The sequence below is a fragment of the Dendrobium catenatum genome, unplaced genomic scaffold, assembly GCF_001605985.2.
Source record: "Dendrobium catenatum unplaced genomic scaffold, ASM160598v2 fragScaff_scaffold_183, whole genome shotgun sequence".
Taxonomy (NCBI): Eukaryota; Viridiplantae; Streptophyta; class Magnoliopsida; order Asparagales; family Orchidaceae; genus Dendrobium; species Dendrobium catenatum.
In genome coordinates this window covers 197,849-223,767 of record NW_021318645.1, presented here as the reverse complement: position 1 = coordinate 223,767, position 25,919 = coordinate 197,849, and the positions used below count along the sequence as shown (strand labels likewise).

General features: G+C 36.5%; 3 protein-coding genes across 7 annotated transcripts in view; 1 reads left to right on the top strand and 2 right to left on the bottom strand.

Annotated features, from left to right (window-relative positions):
- LOC110097248 (transcription initiation factor TFIID subunit 2) overlaps positions 1-6,184 on the bottom strand; it is a 114,944-nt gene extending 108,760 nt beyond the window's left edge. For 4 of the 5 annotated variants that reach the window (XM_020823515.2, XM_020823514.2, XM_020823516.2 and 1 more), the window contains exons 1-4: positions 6,028-6,184; positions 3,671-4,037; positions 3,429-3,574; positions 3,267-3,333 (exon numbers count right to left, since the gene is read on the bottom strand). In XM_020823515.2, coding sequence (XP_020679174.1) covers positions 3,267-3,333; positions 3,429-3,574; positions 3,671-4,037; positions 6,028-6,143 — 696 coding nt within the window. In that variant the 5' untranslated portion in view covers positions 6,144-6,184. The remainder of the gene's footprint in view (positions 1-3,266; positions 3,334-3,428; positions 3,575-3,670; positions 4,038-6,027) is intronic. The other variant, XM_028692894.1, reaches the window with a different exon arrangement.
- Positions 6,185-12,797: 6,613 nt separating this feature from the next.
- On the top strand, positions 12,798-13,555 carry LOC110097252 (probable calcium-binding protein CML18). The gene has a single exon (XM_020823520.2). It carries the CDS (start codon positions 12,854-12,856, stop codon positions 13,349-13,351), a length of 498 nt encoding a protein of 165 aa, XP_020679179.1. The 5' UTR covers positions 12,798-12,853; the 3' UTR covers positions 13,352-13,555.
- A 6,702-nt stretch (positions 13,556-20,257) lies between these two features.
- On the bottom strand, positions 20,258-23,052 carry LOC114579147. Its single transcript, XM_028692892.1, has 6 exons — positions 22,626-23,052; positions 22,311-22,583; positions 21,831-21,919; positions 21,051-21,437; positions 20,781-20,903; positions 20,258-20,305 (listed from the first exon to the last, which is right to left on the bottom strand). The coding sequence occupies exons 1-6, from the start codon at positions 23,050-23,052 to the stop codon at positions 20,258-20,260; spliced, it is 1,347 nt and encodes a 448-aa protein (XP_028548725.1).
- Between the last annotated feature and the right edge of the window lie 2,867 nt (positions 23,053-25,919).

Sequence of the window (25,919 nt, the reverse complement as noted above, 5' to 3'; positions counted from 1 at the left end):
CTACGAGAAACGAACCAAGTGGGGGAACCAAAGCGTCACAGGCAAGGGGGAAAGAACCTCATTTGCTCTTCATAATGAGCTAAAACAATAGAGAACGGCAATTAATAATGAGCTGAATCATAGCAGCTCTCACAAAACAGCAAAAATTAAACAACCAAGTCCAAACTAAGAAGCCTCCAACAGCCCAAGAGACAAGGCAATGTTTTGACCCCCCCCCTGCCTACGTCAGATTCTCCCCTGGTTGAGAATCCTCATTTCTGGATGATATTACTTGAGTATGTTCCTAACGGGACGAAGGTGCCGCATCAAGCCCTGGAATCATAGTTACATATTTTTTTCTGGATCACACGTTCTTGCCTAAACTGGGCTTGCAGAAATTTCCTCTTCTTCTCGAATTTCTCCGTACACAAGTACATTTGATATTGAATTTTATACAACTCGTTTTGTAGGAGATTTGTAGAATTTCCTTGCGACGGAATCCCTTCTACATTAGGAATCTTTATATCCTGAATAGGTGGTTGATTTTTAAATTTGACAGAGTCAATTTCTCCTTGGGACTCATTCGAATCTTGACATGAGGCTTCCGAAGGATGATTGCATGGACTATCCATTTAGACTCAAAACATATGAAGACTTATAATAACAAAAAACTCTCATGACACCAAGACTCACTCGACAAACACAAGCTATGATACCAAATTGATGCAAGCAAAAGTATAGGGAGAACCCAACTTTTGCAAGCATATTATACGATTCCTAGGAAAGTAGAAAATACACAATAATACTCAAAAATACAACTTTTATGGAAATAAAATGACGCTTACAACTTTAAATAGAAAGACACAACATCGGTTTGATAACTTGAAATGATCCTAAACTTGCATGCTACTTTTCATCCGCCGAGAAGAAAGATACAATTGGCGTCGAACTTGCGGAGAGAAGAAAGAGGTAAGAATTCAAGATGAAGAGAAAACAAGCTCACAAGCTTTCCTAGAAGAGAAGAGGATTGGAACAAGCTTGCAAGCTTTTTCACAAAGAAAACTCACAGGTTTTGGCTCCAAAAATCAAATCAAAATCTCTCCATAACATCCTTTTTGATTACAAAACATCTAATATATATAGGGGAAAAGGGGGCAGCTAAACAGCCCAAGTTTCACCCATTTAAACTAATTAAAAAGGGGAAAATTGAAGGCCAATAGTCAGTCCAGAACAGCACCCGAACAGTCACACAACAAACCGGAAAAGGTAGCTAAGGGGGGACCGGAATAGGCAGCCAAAGAGGGAAGGAATCAGCCACGGAAAGGCAGCCAAGTGGGGAACCGGAATAGGCAAACCAGGAGAACCGGAACATGAAAACCAGGGGGGGAAGAACCAGCCACGGGAAAGCAGCCAAGTGGGGATGGAATCAGCTACGGGAAAGGAACCAAATGGGGGAACCAAAGGGTTACAGGCAAGGGGGAAATAACCTCATTTACTCTTCATAATGAGCTAAAAAAAGAGAGAACTATAAGTAATAATGAGCTGAATCATAGCAGCTCTCACAAAACAGCAAAAACTGAACAACAAATCCCAAATCGAGAAACCTCCAAAAGCCCAAGAGACAAGGCAATGTTTTGACCCCCCCCCCTGCCTACATCAAATTGTATCAAGTCTCCACTCAGGAGCACCCTACACCTTATAAATTATCTTGGCTAGCAATGAGATAAAAATTTCCAAACAATGTTTAGTGCAGTTCTCCAAAGGTAATAAAGAGCAAAAAGTTTTGTGTGATGTGATTTTCATGGATGTCTACCATCTATTATCAGAACAACCATAGAAATATGACAGAGATGCAATCCATGATATGTTTAAAAACACTTATATGGTAGAATATGAGGGGAAAAAAGGCAAGTTTAATGCTTATGAAGCATAACATTAACAAAACAATATCATAGTGATGTAGGCAAAAGGGGGGGATATGAAGCATAACATTAACAAACCAATATCATAGTGATGTAGGCAAAAGGAGGGGGGGATCAAAATATTAATGTTGAACTTCTTCTTCCTTCCAGCTCATTAATACTTGTAGTTTATCTCATTTTCAGCTCATAATTCCTGTCCAAAAGTATTCCCCTTTATTTGGTTCATAGCTCATAATTTCAGCTGATTTTAGAAGCTCCATAGCTCACCAATTTTTATATTGGATATTGTTACAAGGAAAAAGTTGAAGCAGATTAAGCTCAGGTTAATGAATATTTAGGTTTTACTGTTTAGCCATGTTTATGAGTCTTCATGTGAGATATGTATCATATCAAATTGTGGTGATATATTTTGATTTTTTTAGTGACAATGTAATTACTTTTGTGATTCAATTGGGACTATTTATATTCTTCAGTTTATTCAAAAAATGTATTGTGTTGTGGATGGAATATACGTAAGTATTCAAATGATTAAAAGTATTAGATGTTCAAAATGATGAATGTTATGATTTCTTTGTGACACTCTGTGTTGATGATAAGGGTATTGTGGGGTGTTCCAATCAAGTCCAATCTCAAAGGCTCATCTAATGACCATGCCATTGAGGTCACTATTCCCATTCCATTAACTCCCCTATTTTGGAGATGTACCTGAACTCTTCTCCCTCTACACTAACCACCTCTCATACTCCTCCCTTCACCAAGTACACAATCAGAAGATCAAATGTGTTGCTAATCTGATATCCATCATACCTCTAGTTGTTAGACATTTCCTATTTCTAATATATCTTTCTTACAAATATTGAAGACCACATAACCGATGACAGCTGACCACTTCTAATGCCCCTCTATTACTCCCCTCTAGATCTACTAGAATCCCTACAAACAACCCCTTCTCTCTTAAATATCTATCTCACTCACTTTCTCTTGCTCCCTCAAAATAATAAGTTCAGGGCAAACCCAGACAAGCCATGTCAATTCAACGTTCAACAAAACTGAACACTAAAATCAGATGACACTTTTTTGCAATGAACTGGAAGGTTAACATCAAATTTGAGCAAAATTAACATTCTACAAGAAATATGAAACATAAAATTGTTCAGAACCCGGTAAGGCAATTTTATATTATACCATTAAATGCATAACCAAACTCATCACATATTTAACTTAAAGAATCTAATAGCATGAATAAAATGACATGCTTGATGTACCCAAAAGGATGGCTAGATCAAAAGGAAATGACAACAAGAAAGCAGAATTCACAAATATCTATCCAGTAGTAAACTGGAAAGTTAACTTCAAAGTACATACCTGATAAAGTAAATCACCATTACTGACAGCCACGAAATTAGAACTAACTGTAAACTCTAGGTCAAACCTAAACAGAAACATCATTACAAACTGTATATCAATATTATATAGTACACCAGAAAAATGACTAAGTTTTGTTTAACTTGTTGGAAGTGAACTTACAAGCAATGCTGTGAAAATGTATACATGCAAGGGAACCAGCAATGGACACGTCTAATCTGATTATCAGTATGAAGAAGACGTTCCCCAAAATGGATTCCAGTTTCTGTCTGATCTAACCAATAATCTATACAAATTACTTTCACATCCTGCAAACCAAACAGCATACTAAACAAAAAATCCAGTGGAGCCTTCTTCAAAGCACATTTGAAAGAAAGCAAATGCAAATGAACTGGTGAAGTCACCTTATCCTGAGAATGTTCATTGCAACCATTAACAACCTGCTCTGCACATGAACTTTGAATAATATTCTCTGGAACATTTAGTCCCATACTGCTTTGTGGCTCTTTTGATTTATTACAGCATGTAATAATCAGATTCGGAGAAGTTTCTCTATTGAGAGATGAAATGTAACTTGAGCATGCTGCATCAGCAGCTGACTTTGAGCAAGATACTGAGGACCAACTGCTCTCATCATCGGCAAACTGATAATGAGGAACGCATTCAAATTCAGCATCTTTCCCGTCGACAGTTATTTTGTTGATTATCATGTTGTCTGCATGTAAAGCAATGACGCCACTTTCTGGAACAACTACTTTCATTTCAGTGTGCCTTGTATGGAACAAAAAGGACTTGGTAAGACATGCTAGGAAATCTACTCAAGCATATGCAAACAATCCATATTTTCTTGCCGACAAACAACAAAATCATCCCCTTAGTTGAATCAAGAGGCAAGAGCAACCACAGCATAAAATGGATAATAATACTACGAACAACTAAATCGTCCTCCTACTTGAACCAGGAGCAACCACAACATAAAGTAGATAATAAAACATATACAAGCATATGACTGACAAAAAAGTTGAAAGTAACATAAAAAAGAAAAGTGCATAGTGCATACCACAGTAATTTATATGTTCTTAAATGTTCAAGCAAACATAATACCTGATCCATCTAAATTTGAAAGTTTCTTAAAAAAATTATCATAAAATTTAGATAAAGGCAAAATCTAGGCATGCATGTGTGCTTGCGCAAGAATGAAAGTAATTTAAAAGAAACAAAATGACCAAACATTAGTAAAAGTAATCAAAAATCAGAATATTGCAAGGTCAAGTTTAGGTTCATAAATGAACTTCCCATGTCAAGTGAACAATGAAGATGAAATGATTAAAAAATTTAATAAATAGCAACAAGTGATCCCCAGCATCAGTCATCTGTAGTTTTGTACTTTTATTAGAATCATCATCATATCTTCACCATATGACCAGTATTCTAACGGTTTCTTAAAGAGCAAGAAGGATTAGCAAAGAGATGATTCTTTGGGGAATACTTTTTACTAAGGATACAATATGATTACAATATTCGACGTTACCACAAAAGCACACAAATAAATGGCATACTAGAGTTCTGAATTAAAAAATAATGGACCAAGAGTATATCATGGACAAAAAAGGAGGCCGCACAGCCAATTTGTTGCATTCAATTATGCTTTAAACTTTTAATAGATTGGAATATTATCTTTTTAGTAGCTTGAGGCAGCATTACAAATGCATATTTTACATAGCCCTGAGAGAATGGGAAATCTCCCAGTTTTCTCAATATCACCATTCATTGGGTTACCCCCCATGCCTATATTTCATCATCATTTAGAGGTCAAATTATCTTTCTTCACTTTTTTTTGGGTCATTTCAACAGTAAATCCAATTCACATTAAGAAACATCTTCCATTATTGCAAAAATTGCTATGCAAATATGAGAAACATATTAGAATCTCAAAATACAAAACAAACATCATGAACTAAATCTATACATTAACCTAAGTTTATCAAGATGAAAAGGATTTTCTCCTATGGTACACTTTGTTAATATCTTTTACAAATCATGAGCCTTAAAGTGAAGAATTGCCACCATCTCTCTAAATAAGATGCCTTGGAATAATTAGGTATAAGAATAAGAATCCCAAGATGCAACAATGAATATTAACATACAACAAAAATGTGTTAATCTCTAATATTTCAAGCTATGAATGCAACTCATTTCAAATGTGATTTTCAATGGAGAGCGCACAGCTTAAGAAAGGAAAAAAAAGGAAATAATTTAGCTAGATTCCACACTCTGACAATGGTGAGAACAGTAAATGGTTACAGGAATGCAGAATTATCAAATGTTACCTAACTAAGAAACAACTAGAACGTTCCAAAAAAAAGCATTTTGACGGCAAAAGATTGCAGTTTATACTGCCTTTATGGATCATGATTAAAGTTTCATTCAGCTAATTTTAATCCAAGGAACTACTTTCCCTAACAGGTAGACGATTCTTTCTATTCACTGGCGATATACCATATAATAAGGCATGAACACCTCCTTCCAGCGACTATGCTTCCCCTGCTAGCAAACGGCAAATATGGCCAAAACCCTTTTCGCTTTTTTCCTTGGCTGTCCATGGCACCAACCGTTGTAATTTTACTCTCTCCACAAAAGATGCACTTACAACAAACACGAAAATTAAACAGGTATACAAGCTCGAGTGAAATTCCCATCATCCCGAACAGAATCGGTATTAAAAACCCTAGGAAACGGAAAGAAACGGCGATGCCCTTACCCGTAAACTCTACTGTTCTCCATGTCGACTGAGATGCATAGTTTCTGGTGAAGCACAACCCCTCCGGAATTCAAATGCTTCTGCTCGTCGCTCTTCTGCTTCCTAGGCTTCGCCATGACCTGAGAAAGAAAGAGAGAGAGAGAGAGAGAGAGATTTTCCCTCGCTCCGTTGTTTCTTTCGACTAAACTCGGGAGTTATTTATAGCCGCGGCCATACCCTTCGGTCCGAATGCAAGTCGTGATTCGGACCTATTCTCCAGAATTCCTTATCCAGAGGGAGAAGCGGCTTAATGATGGGCTGTGGATCCGGAAAAATTATTATGGGGGGGACTAATTAAAATGTGTAATATTATTTTTTTTTCTTTAATATCGTGGCTCGGTATAGTTTTATGGGTCAATACTGCTAGCATGGTTACACCTTATTCGTCTCCCGACATAGAGTTATGTTCAGCCTCTGCACAGAATTATTTCTCGTGAATTCGAGATTGAATTTAAATCCAAAAGACATGAAATTCAAACACCAAAAATGTACATTCCATACAATACATTACATAATAAAATCATTTTTGCTATAATTTCAAAATTAAAAGGCGTATAGTATTTAAAAATTAATAATTTCATGTTTCCATTCCATTAGGGCTGCAAACAAATCTAAGTTGAGCCAAACAAGAGCTAGTTCATATACAAACTTATGTACAATCAATTTGTTTAAGTTCAGCTCAAATTTTATTAAAGTTTTTTATTTGTGTTCAAACTTAGTTTGTTTAAAATGATTGATGCTTGTATTTGATTTTTAGTCGGTTTATGTTTATTGAGCTTTAACAAACGAGCATCATCGTACAATTAATGAGCTTTACATTCTATATATTCATTAACTTAACCAATAAGTTTTATCGAACCTACTAAGAAATACTTATAGTAGAATCTTTTAAAGGAACAAGCTTGTGAAATTAAAAATTCTATCAAAATATATCAAATAAAGATTTAAGCTAATCTTAAGAAATGTATTTAATTTCAAAATGTTACTTATAAACAAGCTTGATCACTATTTTTTATTAAACATAAATCAAATTTTATAACAAGCTTCTTATTAAGCCTCGTATCATCAACATATTCAACAGCTTCAAATGATATTTTTCTTGAACATGAACAAGCCAACACACATAATTATTCAAATTTGGTTATTTAACCATAAAATATTTATAAAAATGTTCAAATTTGTTTGTTTACTCATTCAAACAATCATGAATAAGCTTGTCTAACATTCAGTTCATTTGCAGCTTTATAGATCGGTGCAATACAAGTTCTTTAACATCACATTTGTCCTAATTTTATAAAGAATATAATATTTTTAATAATTAAGAGAGACGTATTTATATTAAAAAAAAAATTTATTACTGTTTTACTGAAATATCCACTAAAGTGGGTTCGGTATTAATCCTGCATCAATTCATCAAATACCAAAGTATAAGTGTACTGTTGGGCCTGGTCAATGGCCCAAAACATAAGCGATAATAAGTATTGGACCTCTAGCATGCTTAGCCCAAATGAAATTATGATGCTTATGTGTCTGTATTTCTGTAAATCTTCATAAAGAATTTACAAAATCACAGCTTAGATGCAAATATAGAATATTTCATGTCATAATTTTTTAACCAAAAATCAAAATTTTAACCGAATATTATTTAAAAGCGCAATAAAAAAATTTAAATTTAAATATACTCTATTAAAAATAATTAAAGACATGTTTTTGAAAAAAACCAAATAAAGAATGTACAAAATTTTATCTAAAAGCACAATAAGAATGATCTCTTTAAATTCCAATACATTCTCATAAAAATTATTTGAAATGAGTTCCGTTCAAAAACATCTGATTGGTCATTCTTTGATGGAGCTAATTAGAGAGTAAATGAGTCAAGTTGAGTTCGAGTCATTCATGACGAACTTGATTAATTAATCGAGTTCAAGCTTGAACTCGAGCTTTATTCTATGAGTTCAAGTAGGCTCAAGAGCCTGCTCGCGTATTACAAATGGGAGAAATTAATGATTATAATTTTAGCAATTATTTAAAAAAATGATAAAAAGAATGACAATTTATTAAAATAAATAAATAAATAAATAATCACTTAATATAATAAAAGTAAGATATATCTTTTAAAAATTTTTAATGACTTGATACTTAAAATCTTGAATTTTAATATATTTTATATTCAATTTTTTTAAACAAACCGGCTCGCGTGCTAACGAGTCAAGTCGATGCTAGCTAAATCTTTGCTCGTAAACTCATCTAGCTCAGCTCACGAGCCATTTATTGAGCCGAGCTCAAACCGACTTCACTCGCTTACACCTCTAACTTGATCTATTTTGACTTTATTATTTTTTCTGACATTTAAAAACTTAAAAAAGAAAGTAAAAATGCTAAATATGACTTCTTTGACACCTTCACAGTGCCAAATCTCGTCATCTCACCATTTACACTATTCAGACGCAAATCCTCCAAAGCTTCGCCAAATCCGCTTCCCGCTTGTTCCTCTCCATTTATGCTAATGCCAATCCAACCCTAATCAAGATATAACCTAAGTTTCCTCTTCCAAGCTCAAATCCGTTGGGATCCTCTTCGATTCTCCTATCCATGTTCACTGCCTTTGCCTCTTCATAGATCTCACATCGATCGCGCTTTGGAGAGCTTCCTCTAACAAGTCACAATCACAAATCCGGCCAACTCAGCCGCAGTCATTCGTCTCGCTCGGATTCCTCCCCGAATCCATTATCGCAGGGCCCAAATCTACTAAATCAATCAAGATATGCCTTGATTTGTTCATGCCAATGCTCTGCAAATCCATGAATTTCTTGACTTTTTTCTCTTGCCTCCTTACAATTGCCAACATGACGATTACCATCTGTATCCGATTTAGATTTAACGTCTGCACTAATCTGTCGTCCTTCCTCGCTAGAGTTTGCAGGTGACGACAGTTGACAGCCACCTATCGATTTCACACTGATTGGTGATTGGTTATGTTCGTTGTAAAGGTAAGTAGAAGAATGTTAGAAAATTAAGATTACAAAGAGCATTTAGTTTAGTACGCATATCTAGTTCTTATTTAAGATTACTATACTATTTTGGAGGTTATAATAGAAGAGTTACGGAACATAGCTTTTCGTCTCTATATAAGAGAAAAAAAAATTTATATGTCTTCAAGTGATTGGAGTCTGCACGTAATAATTTTTCGGAGTTAAGAAAATCTTTTCGTGGAGCTTAGGCTCTCTCTTCTGAATTTTTATTACCTCCTCCCACCTGACGCATCTCTACGTTCGGTATACCTTCATAACGCGACATCTGGCAGCAACTTTATCCATTTTGACCCGACGCTAGCCCATATACTTTTCGATATTTTTTTAAATTATTCGGGTTGGGCCGTCGTAATGTATATGAGAAGGGCGGGAAAATGAAAAAGTACGCGGCTTTTACCTATTGTATTAAAACCTTCTATGTATTAAACATAAGATGTTCTACAGGATATCGTTCTACAGTGTCTACGGTTCCCATAATTTTCATATATCTGACGTAAAGAAATAGTTCAGTATTTTAGGAGATGGAAGGATCGACTGAAGGTTCCTGTTTCGAAGACTTCTTTTTCTGCGAGGAAACTCAAACTTTAAGCTATGACGAAGGTTTTTCTGACTTAATATTAGTAAGTATTTTACGTATACTGTTTGTTTTTATCTACGTTTTACTGTTTCGAACTCGGTATTCTATATTATATATGCGTATACGTTCGGTACTGATTATAATGGATTGGTACAATATCGGTACACAGTTGTACCGAGCAATACCGCTCAATACCGAGCAATACCGAGCAATAACAAGCAATACCGAACAGTAACTTTGCTCGGTACAGATCAATACCGAGCAGTACCGAGCAGTTCCAAGCATAAAAATTAGCAACTTTGCTCGGTACAGATCTAAACCGAGCAGTACCGAGCAGTTCCAAGCTTAACAATTAGCAACTTTGCTCGGTACAGATCAATACCGAGCAGTACCGAGCAGTTAAAAGCATAACATTTAGCAACATTACTTGGTACAGATCAATACCGAGCAGCACCGAGCAGTGCCGAGCATAATTATTACTAATTCTGCTCGATACTGCTCAATACCGAGTTGTACCGAGCAGTACCTACCGAGCAGCACGGAGCAGTACCGAGCATAGTAGTTATGCTTGGAACACGTCTATACCGAGCTATACCGAGCAATACCGAGCAGTACCGCTCGGTATACTAGGATACGCTTCAGCACGGAGCAGTACCTAGCATGGAACAGATCGATATCGAGCTATACCGAGCGGTCCGCTCGGTATACTACTCGGATACGCTTCATAAACCCTACCATATATATATTGAAGAAGTAACTAAACTGAGGCATTGTAAAAGAAAATATGCAGAGCTTGAAACTTCGCAGAAAGGGAAGAAGCAGAAGCGCCGGTTGGAGAAGATGAAGTATATCGAAGCGTATGATGACTGAAGTGAAAGACGGTAAGGTTTGTTCGAAAACATAGCCGTTTTTTTGGGTCCGCGCGATAATATTCGGGTCCGCTGCTCGGGCCATTAGTTTTAAATTTCGCACGTGCCATATACCCAATCATCGCTGGGTCAGGTTTCGGGTAAAGTTGCTGTCAGATGTCGCGTTATGAAGGTATACCGAACGTAGAGATGCGTAAGGTGGGAGGAGGCAATAAAAATTCCTCTCTTCTCTTCACCCTCATTTTATAGGAAGTTCTAGGAATCACATACATGCTAAAAATTGTATTGTTATAAATTTTAAAATTAATATTTATGTATTTTTAGTTTTGCTTTATTTTCTTTAAGTTTATTCACTTTTAATTTAAGTCAATGCCATATATTACAACTATTAATATCATTGAATTCATAATTGTTCGTAAATTACACCTAACTATATTATGAATCCTAACTATATTATGAATATTAAGTGGAAAAAAAAAGGGTAAAACAAATAATTCTCTACTGAGAAACTTTGAGATTTTTATTAAATAAGTTTGAGAATAGAAAATTGCATAAACTGAGAATTTTACCTGAGCCAGCTATTTATATATTTGGGTTGAGACTTAACATTACAAAAATTGCTACATACAGGATAATATAGAAAAATAAAAATTTCTCATATGAAAGATAGGAAGGAAAGGGAAGAACTTGAGAGCTTACATGTCGTCGAGCACCGTCAAATTTCCACCCGACATTTGCTAGAGTTTTTCACGACTGTCGTCAGAGTTTCTCATGACCGTTGTCGGAGCTCTCTTGTCATCGACCACCGTTGGTGTTTTTCTCGACCGTCGTCGGAGTTCTCCCAGACCATTGCTGAAGTTCATCCCGACCACGCATTGGAGTTCTTCCCAACAGCCATCAGATTTCTTCTTGACCATCATCAGAGTTATTCTCGACTAACACCAAACTTTCGCCCGTTCATTGTCTGACGTTGGACTTCTGCCCATTAATCGGCTGCCACCAGATCTATTCCCAACAATAAGCAATCATTGGACTTCCGTATGGTCTCTGATTTGTGCCAAAACTCTTCGTTGATGCTATTGACAGTGTATCTCCTCCCAAATATTTTCACCTACCAACTACAGTCTCTATGACCACCGTTGCATGACTATGATTCTTTCGATCTCTATTGCCCATCGTTTACAATCTCTATGACCATCAATGCCAAACTACAGTCTCTATGATCACCATCGTCTGACTACGGCTCTTCCAATTAACCTCCATCTCCTGCAATTTACAGTTTACCCAATCACCAGTACTAAGCTAGCTACGATCTCTTTGACCATCATCGTCTGACTACAATTCTTCCGACCTCCATCACCCACCATTTACGATCTCTCCGACTATCAATGCCAGACTATGATTCTTCTGACCTCAGTCGCCTGCCAACTTCAATTCTTCCTACCACCGTATTTGCCGACTACATTCCCTTAAACTAACATCGTCCACCAGTTATGATTCAGCTGACCAAATAAACATGTCAACACTTATACTTCCAAATTTCACCATGTAAAGCATTGTACGTGATGTATATTGGCCACGTTGAATGAAGGCCTTCCCCTCAAAGAAATGCCTCAATTGTAATCAAGTGCAAACACTAGTGGATTCATTCAAACAGATAAAACCCCATAGTTTTTCCTCTTTTTTAGAGGTTTAATGTAAAAACTTTGGTACCTCTTATAAACACTGCATCTCTACTTATTTTTTTCTTTGTGTGTTGGATATTCTTGTAAGGCTATGACGCTAAACTTTATGTTTATGTGCCACCCTCAATTTTTTCAGGATAAAATTAAAAAACCGTTTAAATTTATTATGAAACAAAATGCTTTAAAATATCACTACGCAATAAACAAAAGCAAAAATAGTTCCATTAAGATAAGTCATAACAAAAATGAAAAAGTCAAAATAAAATTCTATATCCGTCATGGAGCACCACCACAGCATCCGTCAATCTCAAGGTGACACGTGTCTGTACAATTTATGCCGGCGCCAACCCTCTGCCGACATCCACGTGGCATCACGAGGAGCATCCCGAAGCGCCTCGTGTAACTTTTTCCTTTTTTCCTTTATTTTGTTTTATTTTACTTTCACTTTCGGCTTTGTCGATCATGCAACGCGTCCGCAACGCGTTGAACAGAAGATATTTATTTTTAATTAATTTATTTGTTTTTAAAATGCTCAGCAGGTAACCTTCTCTTCAAAAATTCCCTATTTATATCCATCCAGCACAAAGCCAATCTCACAAGAAATAATACAACTGAACTGAAGGAATGGAGAAAGCACCAGCTGGGATTCGGAACATGGAAGAGGTAGAAAAGGTATTTAATCGCTTCGACGCCGATGGCGACGGGAAGATATCAGCCTCAGAGCTCGGAAATGTTGTGCGCGCCCTCGGATCCAATGTCTCCGACGAAGAACTAAGGTCCATGATCGAGGAAATGGACGCCAACCAGGACGGGTTCGTTGATCTCGGTGAATTTACCCGCTTCAACCGCGCCGGTGACGGGCCGGTGAGGGGGGAGGAGGATATCAAGGACGCATTCGATATCTACGATATGGACGGGAACGGCCTGATCTCGGTAAAGGAGTTGCATCTGGTGCTCAAGAAACTGGGGGAGAGATGCTCTTCTCATGATTGCTCACAGATGATCGATTCCGTGGATTCTGATGGCGATGGATGTGTGAATTATGATGAGTTTAAGAAGATGATGAGAAACGATTCAGGCGGAGAAAGGGTAGCGGCCAAAGAGGTTAGTTCGGAAAATTAGGGTTTCATTTGGAGATTTAGGGTCTGGGTTGTTTTTTTTTTTTTGTTTTTTTTTTTTTTGGCGTCGTGCGAGCTTGATGTGTTGTTCTATGCTGCTATGCTGGTGTTCTCTAATGTCTTATAGTTGATTGCTAATTGTCTTGTGTGATATAGTTGTCAGAACTTGCTGAATTTTCAATTTAACAACAATAGTATTTATGCCTTACGGATAAGGGGTTCCAACTTGCTGGCCATTCAGCAATTAATATTGTGAATTTGGTTGAAGGATTCAACATCGTTCAGAAATCAGATTTTTTATTTTTTTTTTTACATTTCTGTCATTAAGTCAGATTTATATATACATCATATATGCAAACTTCTAATCTCTTAATTATTTGCCAAAATTCTGAACCTACAGATCAAAATAAGCTACGTTTCAGATCAATTTTTTTGTTGATAAATGCCAATAAGTTGACTATTAATCTTGAAGTGGACTAAATTTGGATCAAATTGAAGTAATTGGAGATGTCTTCAAATTTGCCCGTCCATGGGCTTGTGCTCAGGCTGGGTCTCAATAGGCAGGCTTAAGCTAGGCCTGATTGACTTTACAATCATGCTTCTTTTTTGGGCCTATTTCAAATTTCCTTTCGGTTGGACTGGGTGGTGTTCAACCTGTTTAGTTTAGGGTTTTCGGGTTGACGTAGGCCTTAGTTATATACTTTTTTGTGGCCCAACTCAACTTGGAACAGGATTGGGTCAGGTTGGATTCGGGCTTGAAGTGTGCCATGCCCCAAGTCTAATTTCTTAAGCCCAAGTTTTGGTGATTGGGTTGAATATTGTAATGGGCATGATTCAATTTGATTCTAAATAAAATTAAATCTGAAATTGAACATAACCAAGTTGTAAAAACTACAATCTAAAATCAAAATGTTTAAGGCTTCGTTTGAAACATCTTTCTTATCATTTTGATTTTCATGCCTCAATCATAATTTCTATTTCACCAATGCTCCAAAAGATTTGTTTGTGCTAGTAAAATGCTTTCTGCATCAATTTTTTTTCTTTAAATATTTTATAACAACTACTTTATAAAATATAAAATAGTAAGAAAGTTGTCTCAAATGTAGCCTGACGGCTTTGTTACAACTTCTTGAAGCTACTTTTTCAGTACAAAAAATAAAAATTTGGGTTAGAAAGCTGCTTTAAGAAATAATAAAAAAGTAGACCCAAATGTATGAAACCATAAAATTCAAACTTAAATCAAATCATATAAAGCTGATTTATTAGCTAAAATCTTAAACATACCAAATTGAACTTTACTGTTCTAATCAAACTTTTCCTATGCTTTGATTTTTCAGTTTAGTTGATGTTTTTTTGTCCACTCCTAGGACTAATTGACTGTCAATTAGTTTACAATTACCCTTAATTAGCTAGATTTATAGGAAAGAACTAAAACCATCCCAAATAGATCGTAAGTCTAAGTCTAGTAGTTGGCAACTTAAGGCAAGCGAAATCAATACACATGAACAATAACAATATCACATAGAATCATTTTCAATATGCGTAAGATCATGCGTAGAGCTTCAAATAGTGCGTATGAGCCCACTAAGAACAAAATATATAGCTATCATAAGTATGCATGTATTTTATACAGTACATACTAAATATAATAGGTAATACAATGAGTACTATGTTCATTAATTATATATACTATGGCATAACAATGTATATTTTAAACTTGTCAGAACATCTCACAATAAAATATAATTAAATGTTGTAGGAATATAAAGTAATGCTAAATTTTTAATATAACATATAAAAATGTGTAGAAACATAAAAATAAGATAATATCAAAAGTTACACAATAAAAATTATTAACATCCATTCAAATTAATTTGATCTAAAATTCCTGTCCAAGGCTAGACATATTGGAAGATAAAGTTACATGCACTTCTGAGATCTTGAAAAATATTATTTTGAGATTGAAACATTTTGAAAAGCCTTGTGGACTAAAGATAATCTCTCATGTTGATGAAATTTCGTGCACAATCATCTAAGTTAAAATGATTGAATGATGCATACACAATCATAAAAAGTTTTTTTTTTTTTTTAATTAACATTCGAGAAAACCACAATCACTAACTCATTTTACAACACAATCTCTTAATGCTTTCTAAATCAGTTGTTGTAGAAAGCAGTAAAAAAGCCGTCCAAACAAAAACCTTAGATTTTAGTTTGAGACACTTCTTTATTGCCTTCTAAAACAGTTTTTTAGTACATTTTTTTAAAATTTTTTTTTAACTAAAACACTAGTTTAAGAAGCAGTAAGAAAATCGTCCCAAACAAAATCTTAATTTGATTGGTCAGGTAGATATATTATATTGCAGTAGCATTCCTTGATTTAGATCGTGTTATCTTTGCCTAGGGAGATTTATGACAATCTGGAACTTTCTAACTCCGTTTAAGAAATGCCTCTATTCAAAATTTCCCACATAAGAAACTATAAACGATGAGTCATAAACTCATGATCAAGTAAACTAACGAGCTTCCTGGTGACTATTGTCTTATAATATAATTGATTGAGTATTTGAGCCGCTTTAACTAAAGAAGAAATGGGAACATGAAGAACCAAGTTCTTCTACTTAAGAGGGAATAGAGGTGTACGTGTATTCAAGTAGCCGTACAGAATTCAGATAATCGTACACAAAATCCGATATAATACATGAATTCACACATAACAGAAATCAAAGAACTGATACAGAAGAACTGAATTCATTTCACATAATAGAATTATTCAAATCAGATTAATCACAGATCACAGAATCATACAAATCAAGATCAGAACATATTTCAGAAAAACATTCAAATCACATATCACATATCCCTGACCCTGACAGAATCTCAACAGATTTTGGCCCCTTATACCTCCCTTCCCTGACCCTGACAACGAAATCTCAAAGGATTCCGGCCCCTTATGTCTCCATTTGTGCTTACAGCACCAGAACAGATCAAATATACATAATTTTCAGAACAAAACTTATTTTCAGAGATTTCCGGACCCAGACAACGGAATCGCAAAGGATTCCGACCCCTTATAACTCCCTTCCGATATCACAGCACATCAAAACATTCAAATCAGAAAAAAATTGGATTACATCCGAAAAAGTCGTTAGCAGCATAACAGCAGTATACGAAAATTCCACATAATCCACAATTTCAGAACAAATTATCACAGATAGCATAAAACATCATTTCAAGACTTTCATTGTACTGAAGCAAATATTTTTAACATCAAGATAATTCATTATTTGAGAAAAACTCCGTAGACTTCAAAATATTCTGTGAAAATATTCCAGAAAATACTCAAAATATGTAAAAGTTACGCGGTAAAAAGTTTACCATAACAAAATGATACAAAATTTTCGCTTACGAAAATCGAATTTGAAACAGAAAAATCGTCAAAATCCACATTTCTGAAAATAGAGAAAGACAGAATGTGCCTTACCTCGAGTCGAGCAACTTTCCAAACTACGACGACGGACGAAAACGGACCGAAGTCGCAAAAAATCATTTTTCTCCTTTTTCCTTCGTTTTTCTCTCTCATGGGCTTTTCTCTCTCTTCAAAAAGATCTCAATCCAATATATACACATGCAGATCGTCCCGGACGAAGTGTATTCGTCCCGGGACGATTTGTCCTCTGGACAAATTTAGTTCAGACGAGGTGTATTCATTCATGAACGACTTGCTCTCTGGACAAATTTCGTACAGACGAACCAAATTTCTTCCTGCGACGAACCTCTTTGTCCATAGATTTTGTACTGGTCGTCCCAGATAATCCACCTATCCCGGACGATCCTGGAAGGAAAACAAAAAAAAACTGGCCTTCACAATCTCCCTACCTTCAGAACAATGTCGTCCTCGACATTTCCAAAATAAAACTGAGTCAGAATAGACTCGGATATAACTGTCTCATATCCGACTCCTTCTCCCAAGTAGCCTTTCTTGTTGTTCTGTACTTCCACTGAATCTTAACCATCGGGTTTGTTTACTTCTTAACTTGCGCACCTCATAAGCCAAAATCTTTTTAGACTCTTCTTTGTACTGCAGATTCTCCTGAATCTCCACATCATCAACAGAAATTTTCTTTTCAGAATAAGATATCCACTTTCTCAAAGAGGATACGTGAAACACATTATGTATATCAGACATATGATCTGACAGTAACAATCTATAAGCAGAATTTCCAATCCTTTCGATGATTTCAAAAGGTCCGACATACCTTGGACTGAGTGTCACGACCCAACCCGACCGGAACAAATCCCATCACATCAGATCGCGACGGAGAAAACATCCAGGATCTAGCTTTGGAATTTGCTTCAGACTTTCTTCCAAATCTCAAACATACAGAAAACAAAGAGCTACTATAAACGTCCAAATATACAGAACAGTTCATCTATATTTTCTTCTTTCTTTCATCAAAATAATCAAGTACATTACAGTGCATGGCTACAAACAGAAAGAACATAACAGAAAAGTCATGATTGTACAAAAATCAAAAGTACAAAAGTACCTAAACTCAGATCAGACACAGAACGGCTAGTCCAAGACTTCATTCCCTTTCCCAGAACCTGAAAATCACGTAGATAACAAGAATGATCTAACAACTCAGCAAGACTACACCAGCCAATCAAAATCTCTAGAAACACACATCAGAAAATACATCAGAAGAGTAGCCGTATATAACTCAGATAATCGTACAGAAATCGTATAAGCAGACAGAATACAGATACTTGATCAAACAGAAATCAAACCACTAACGGATTTCATTTCATATAATAGAATATTCAGGTCAGATTTCACAGAACAAACAGAATAGTACTCACAAAATAAAGAGAATCGTATAGAACAAACAAAATCGTACAAAACAGACAGAATCGTACAAATCAGATTTCAAATCAGATAAAATCACAATTCACATATCGGATAACACATCTTAGATTCCCGGACACAGACAAAATCTCAAAGGATTCTGGCACCTTATGCCTCCCTTCCCTGACACAGACAGAATCCCAACAGATTCTGACCCCTTATAACTCTCTTGTGCTTATAGCACCAGAACTTGTTAGATATACATAATTTTAAGAACATAACTTATTTTTAGATTTTCCTGACACAGACAGAATCTCTAAGGATTCTGGCCCCTTATAAACCCCTTCTGATATCACAGCACATCAAAACATTCAAATCAGAAAAATCGGAATACATCAGAAAAATCGTCAGCGGCATAACGACAGTATACATAAATTCTACAGAATTCACACTTTCAGAAATTTACCAAATTATCACAGATAGCAGAAAACATCATTTCAAGACTTTCATTATACTGAAGCAAATTTTTTCAACATCAAGATAATTCGCTATTCGATAAAAACTCCGTAGAATTCAAAATACCCGGTGAAAATCTTTCAGAAAATACTCAAAACGTGTAAAAATATCATGTCAGAAATATATCAAAAGTTATGCGGTAAAAAGTTTACCATAACAAAATGATACCAGATTTTCCCTAACGGAAATCGAATTTGAAACAGAAAAGTCGTCAAAATTCATGTTTCTGAAAATTGAGAAAGGCGGAATGTGTCTTATCTCGAGTTAGTCAACTTTTCCAACTATGACGACGGACAAAAACGGATCGAAGTCGCCCAAAAACCATTTTCTCCCTTTTTCCTTCGATTTTCTCTCTCCTGAGCTTTTCTCACTCTTCAAAAATATCTCAATCCTATATATAGCTGAATAGATCGTACGGGACGATTCCAAATTGTCCATAGACGATTTGTCCTCTGGACGAATTTCGTTTAGAACGAAGTGTATTCGTTCCCGGACGACTTGCTCTTTGGAAAAAGTTCGTACGGATGAACCAAATTTTGTCCTGGGACAAACTTCTCTGTCACCTGATTCTGTACTGATTGTCCCGGATGATCCCACTTCGTCCGAGACGATCCTGGAAGGAAAAAATGGCTTTCACACTGAGCTTGCTCACTCTTCCAAATCTACTGACGCCTTTCATCGATCTGACTTTGACATACACAAAGTCACCAACCTGAAAATCAACAAATCTGTTCTTCTGATTGTAATACTTTTGTCGTCTGTCTTGTGCAGCTTTCAATCTTTTTTTAATTAGGGTATTTTTCGTAACAGTTTCATCTACAAAAGTTGAAACCCATTACCTGTCTATCTCCTATCTCAGTTAGAGTCAATGACGTTTTACACTTTCGGCCATATAGAGCTTCGTAAGGTGCTATATCAATACTGGACTGATAATTGTTATTGTATGCAAATTCTATCAATGAGATATGATCTTCCCAACTGCCTTCAAAATCCAAAACACATAACCTTAGAAGATCTTCCAATACCTGAATAGTCCTCTCAGACTGTCCATCAGTCTGCAGATGAAAAATCGTACTGAAATGCAACTTCGTATCCAATCATTGTTGAATACCTTTCCAAAGTCTGGAAGTAAACCGTCCATCTCGATCAGATACAATTACTTTTGGCACATCATGTAATATGACAATTTTTTTAACATAGATATGAGCTAACTAATCTACTGGATCCGTCTGTCTGATCGGAAGAAAATGTGTAGACTTCATCAATCTATCGACAATCACCCAAATAGCATCATGTCATTGCCTTGATCGAGGAAAACCAATAGCAAAATCCATCGTTACCTCCTCCCACTTCCACTCAGGGATAGACAACGACTGCAAAAGACCTCATGGTCGCTAATGCTATGCATTCATTAACTGACAGGCTTCACATTTCGAAACAAACTCCGCTATATCCTTTTTCATTCCAGGAAATCAAAATAAAATTTTCATATCTCCGTACATCTTACCACTTCTTGGATGAATAATATAACCTGAATAAGGAGCTTCATGCAAAAGCTCTTTCCTCAGATTTCCAAACATATGAATCTAGAGCCTATTAATACAGAAAATGATACCATAATCAGAAATTCGTAGTTCAGGTGTTTTTATTAGACTCATCCTGAGCTATCAACTTTAAATATTCAGAGTCTGACTTCTGAGCTTCCTAAATCTTCTCTTCCAAAGAAGACTAAATGTTTATCTGAGTCAAAATACCAGAATCCAGACTAGTAGGGGAAATTACCTCAAGTTTTTATCTTTCCATGTCTCGTATCAGTTATTCATCAGAAGTGAGCTAAACACATGATAGTACAGAGGATTTCCTGCTTAGAGTGTCTGCTACCACATTAGCCTTACCAGGCTGATACTGAATCGTCAGATCATAGTCCTTGATCAACTCAAGTCATCTTTTTTGCCTCAAATTCAGATCCTTCTGAGTGAATATGTACTTCAACTCTTATGATCCGTGAAGATCTCACACTTGACGTCATACAAATAATGACGCCAAATCTTGAAGCATAAGCTATTACCTGACCATGTTGCATCAGAACACAACCCAAATCTTTCAGTGAAGCATCACTGAATACCTGAAATCCTTCTGTACTAGATGGAAGTGCTAACACTGGAGTAGAAGTCAAATAATCCTTCAATCTCTGAAAGCTAGTTTCACACTCCGGTGTTCAAACAAAAGTTACTGACTTCTAAGTTAGTCTCGTCAGAGGTGCAGAAATATGATAAAATTCCTTCACAAACTTTCTATAATATCTGACCATACCTAAGAAACTACGTATCTCAAATACCATCGTAGGCCTTAGCCAATTAGCAACTGCCTGAATTTTCTGGGGATCAACAGAAATACCTTCACCGCTCACCACATGACCTAGAAAAGAAATGTTCTTCAGCCAGAATTCACACTTGGAAAATTTTGCATACAACTGGTGTTGCCTCAAAGTCTCCAATACACTTCTCAAATATCTAGCATGATCTTTCTCAGAAGCAAAATATACCAGAATATTATTTATAAAGACAATCCCAAACTTGTCTAGATACTCCTTAAACACTCTGTTCATCAGATCCATAAAAACAGCAGGTGCATTGATTACTCCAACTAGCATAATAAAAAACTCATAGTGCCCGTACCGAGTACCGAAAGCTGTCTTCATCACATCAACTTTATTCACCTTCACCTGATAGTATCATGATATCAAATCAATCTTTGAGAACATAGAAGATACAGCAAGTTGATCAAACAAATCATCAATCCGTGGCAACAGATACTTATTCTTGATTGTAACTTTATTCAAATATCTGTAATCAACACACATACGCATTGTACCGTCCTTCTTCTTCACAAAAAGAACAGGTGCTCCCCAAGGAGAAATACTAGGACGAACAAATCCTCTATCCACCAATTCCTAGAGCTGAACTTTTAACTCTGCAAGTTCCTTTGGTGCCATACTATACGGAGTTTTAGATATCAGAGCCGTACCCGAAAATACATCAATACAGAACTCAACATCTCTATCCGGAGGTAAACCAATCAACTCCTCAGGAAAAACATATGAAAAATATCGTACAACCGGGATATCAGAAATAAAACCCGCATCTATATTCATATCCCGTACTGAAGCCAAAAACACCGTACAACCCTTCTTCAACATTCTTCTGACTTCCAACACAGAAATCAAACAGGATAAAACACCTCTTAACCCTTGGAATACACACTTCTCACCATCCACAAATAAACTAATTTATTTCTTCAAACAGTCAATCTGAGTCTCATACAGACTGAGCTAATTCATACCTAAAATCACGTCATACGAAGAAATCGATAATAAAATCAAACACGATTTTCACTTCTTGCCAAAAATATCAAACTCATAAAAATAAAACTTCCGAGCAATCAAATTATTTTCAGCCGGCAATAGGACGGAAAGAGAAATAGGCAAAAAAATAGAATCCAGGTGCAAAGCATCAAAACAGTGCTAAAAAAATAAATGAGTTACTGGCTCCATAATCAAACTAAACACGACAGGGATATTCAGAAATGTAAACCGTACCTATCACCACATCCGGAGCATCTCGAACCTCTTGCTGATTCAAACTGTACACACGTGACTGAACTGGAGCTAGAGCTACATAACTAGTAGGCTCCATTTGATTACCACTAGGTGATCTCCTTACCACAGAACCCGAACCACCAGCTCTACCGGATAATCCTTCAGAAATAGTGAGGGGAGGAACTATCCTCGGCCTTCCAGTTATACCAGTAGGCCTAAAAAAACTCTTAGATCTGGACTCAGATCGTCGATCAAATCCAGCTTGTAGACACTCTGCAATCCGATGTCATGGCTGACCACATCTGAAACACTGACCAATCATCCTGTAACACTGACCAAAATATATTCGCCTATAAATTTGGCACACCGGTGCCCCACTGACTGACCCAGAATTGGTCACACTGCCACTACAAAAAACTATAGTGGATCCTGACTGTCCACTCCTCATGGAGTCTCCAAAAACAAATCTCTTCTTTCCAGAAAAATCACTGCCAAATGTATCACTACTAAATCTCTTCATACTAGCAGTCCACCGCTGCTGAGTAGCCATCAGATCATTTTCTGTCAGTCGAGCTCTCTCCACAAGCTCAGAGAAATCTAAAATGTGAGACGGTACCAGGGGTTGCCTCAGACTATCTCGTAGTCCCCTCAGAAATTTATAGCACTTCTTAACAGAAGTACTTACCAACTGTGGAGCATATCTGGCTAAAGCAGTAAACTCTGCCTCGTACTGCATATCCATCCTACTCCCTTGAACCAACCTCAGAAAAGTCTCATGCATTTGTTGTCTTGCAGAAGGGGGTACAAACCAAGATCGAAATACCTCAGAAAATTCTTTCCAAGTAATCAGAGAGTTCAGTTTATTTTAGAATTTCTCCTCCTGCTAGCCCATCCACCAGCGCTCTGCCTCATTATCCAACAGAAAAATTACTAGCGGTACCTTTCTATTCGGAGGACATTGCATACCATCAAAGGTCTTTTCCAACCTCATCAACCAATCTTCTGCTGCTCTGGGCTAAACAGTGCCCTCAAACCTCAAAGGCTTCAATCTCAGAAACATTTGTAGATGTCTATCTACATCTTCAAATCGTACAGCATATACTATATTCTATGTCTCGCTAATCATCTGAGCAACCAACGTAGCAAACTGCAAAACTGTATCAGAACCAACCATTGGGGCAGTACTATTCACAAGAGCTGCCTGACTAGCATTCTGCCCATCAGTCATATCTAGGTCTGGCAGATCCATAATCACACAAAATTCAACTATGCACACAAAATAAGATAATAAAAATTCATACAAACCAAAACTACCCCGACAGACGATACAGATCAATTTCTATTGCTCTATTTTACAATCCAAATTCCAAAACTGCTCTGATACCACTAAATTCTATCACGACCCAACCCGACCGGAACGAATCCCATCGCATCGGGTCACGACGAAGAAAACATCTAGGATCTAGCTTTGGAATTTGCTTCACTTTCTTCCAATAAACATACATACAGAAAATATAGAGCTACTATAAACATCTAAATATACAGAACAGTTCATCTATATTTTTTTCTTTCATCAAAATAATCATATACAATACAGTGCATGGCTACAGACAAAAAGAATAGAATAGAACAGAAAAGCCATGACTGTACAAAAATTAAAAGTACAAAATACCTAATCTCAGATCAGACAATGAACGGCTAGTCTAAGACTTCATTCCCTTTCCCAGAACCTGAAAAACCACGTAGATAACAAGGATGAGCTAACAGCTCCGCAAGACTACACTAGCCAATCAAAATCTCCAGAAACTCACATCCAAAAATACATCAGAAAAGTTTATTCAAGTAGCCGTACATAATTCAGATAATCGTACAGAAAATACGACAGAATACAGTAATTCACATAAAATAGAAATCAAACATAAATCAAAGAACTGATATAGAAGAACTGAATTCATTTCACATAACAGAATTATTCAAATCAGATTAATCACAGATCACAGAATCGTACAAATTAAGATTAGAACATATTTCAGAAAAACATTCAAATCACATATCACATATCTGATATCACATATCCCTGACCCTGATAGAATCTCAACAGATTCAGGCTCCTTATGCCTCCCTTCCCTGACCCTGACAACAGAATCTCAAAGGATTTCGGCCCCATATGCATCCCTTTGTGCTTACAGCACCAGAACATATTAGATATATAGAATTTTCAGAACATAACTTATTTTCAGATTTCCAGACCCAGACAACGTAATCGCAAATGATTCCGTCCCCTTATAACTCCATTCTCACATCACAGCACATCAAAACATTCAAATCAGAAAAAAATGGATTATAGCCGAAAAAGTCGTCAGCGGCATAACGGCAGTATACGGAAATTTCACAGAATTCACAATTTCAGAAATTTTCCAAATTACCACAGATAGCATAAAACATCATTTCAAGACTTTCATTGTATTGAAGCAAATATTTTCAACATCCAGATAATTTGCTATTCGAGAAAAACTCCGTAGAATTCGAAATACCCGGTTAAAATCTTCCAAAAAATACTCAAAACATGCAAAAATATCGACTCAGAAATATATCAAAAGTTATGCTGTAAAAAGTTTACCAGAACAAAATGATACCAGATTTTCGCTAACGGAAATCGAATTTGAAATAGAAAAGCTGTCAAAATTCACATTTTTGAAAATAAAGAAAGGCATAATGTGCCATACCTCGAGTCGAGCAACTTTCCCAACTACGGCGACGGATGAAAATGGACCGAAGTCGCCCAAAAATCACTTTATCTACTTTTTCCTTCGTTTTTCTCTCTCATGGGCTTTTCTCTCTCTTCAAAAAGATCTCAATCCAATATATACACATGCAGATCGTCCCAGACGAAGTGTATTCGTCCCGGGACGATTTGCCCTCTGGACGAATTTTGTTCAGACGAGGTGTATTCGTTCATGGACGACTTGCTCTCTGGACAAATTTCGTACAGACGAACCAAATTTCATCCTGGGACGAACCTCTCTGTCCACAGATTTTGTGCTGATCGTCCCAGACGATCCAATTTCATCCCGGACTATCCTGGAATGAAAACAAGAAAAACTGGACTTCACACAACGTTAGTCAGCGGCCGAGGAGAACTTCGACGTTAGATCGTATTAAGGCAAAACTCCGGCGTCACTTGGAGATCGGGCGGAGTTTCGGCGTCACTTGGAGATCAGACGGAGTTTCGGCGTCCCGAGGAGGAGATTTTTCCCTTCTTTTCTTCTTCTTCTTCTTGCTTGAGTCCCCTATTAAGAGAAATGAGGGGATATTTATAGTTTTGTGAGGATGGCATGACCCGTAAAATAAGAGGAGGATCAAGGGCAAATGAGGAGCGGTTTGGATGGACGGTTGATATTGAATCCCTTGATTATGGACCGTTCATCAGACATTTGAATATCTTAATGATATTGGAATTCGAAGATCTTGGGCTTGTTGGATTTGTCTCGTCGAGCCGCTCGATTCGATTATAAGCATGTCATGTTTTGAAACCACTTGATAATCCACATTGTGGTTTGAACCTACCAACAACGCTTCAGGTCTTTGATTCATACCCGTTTGGGTTCA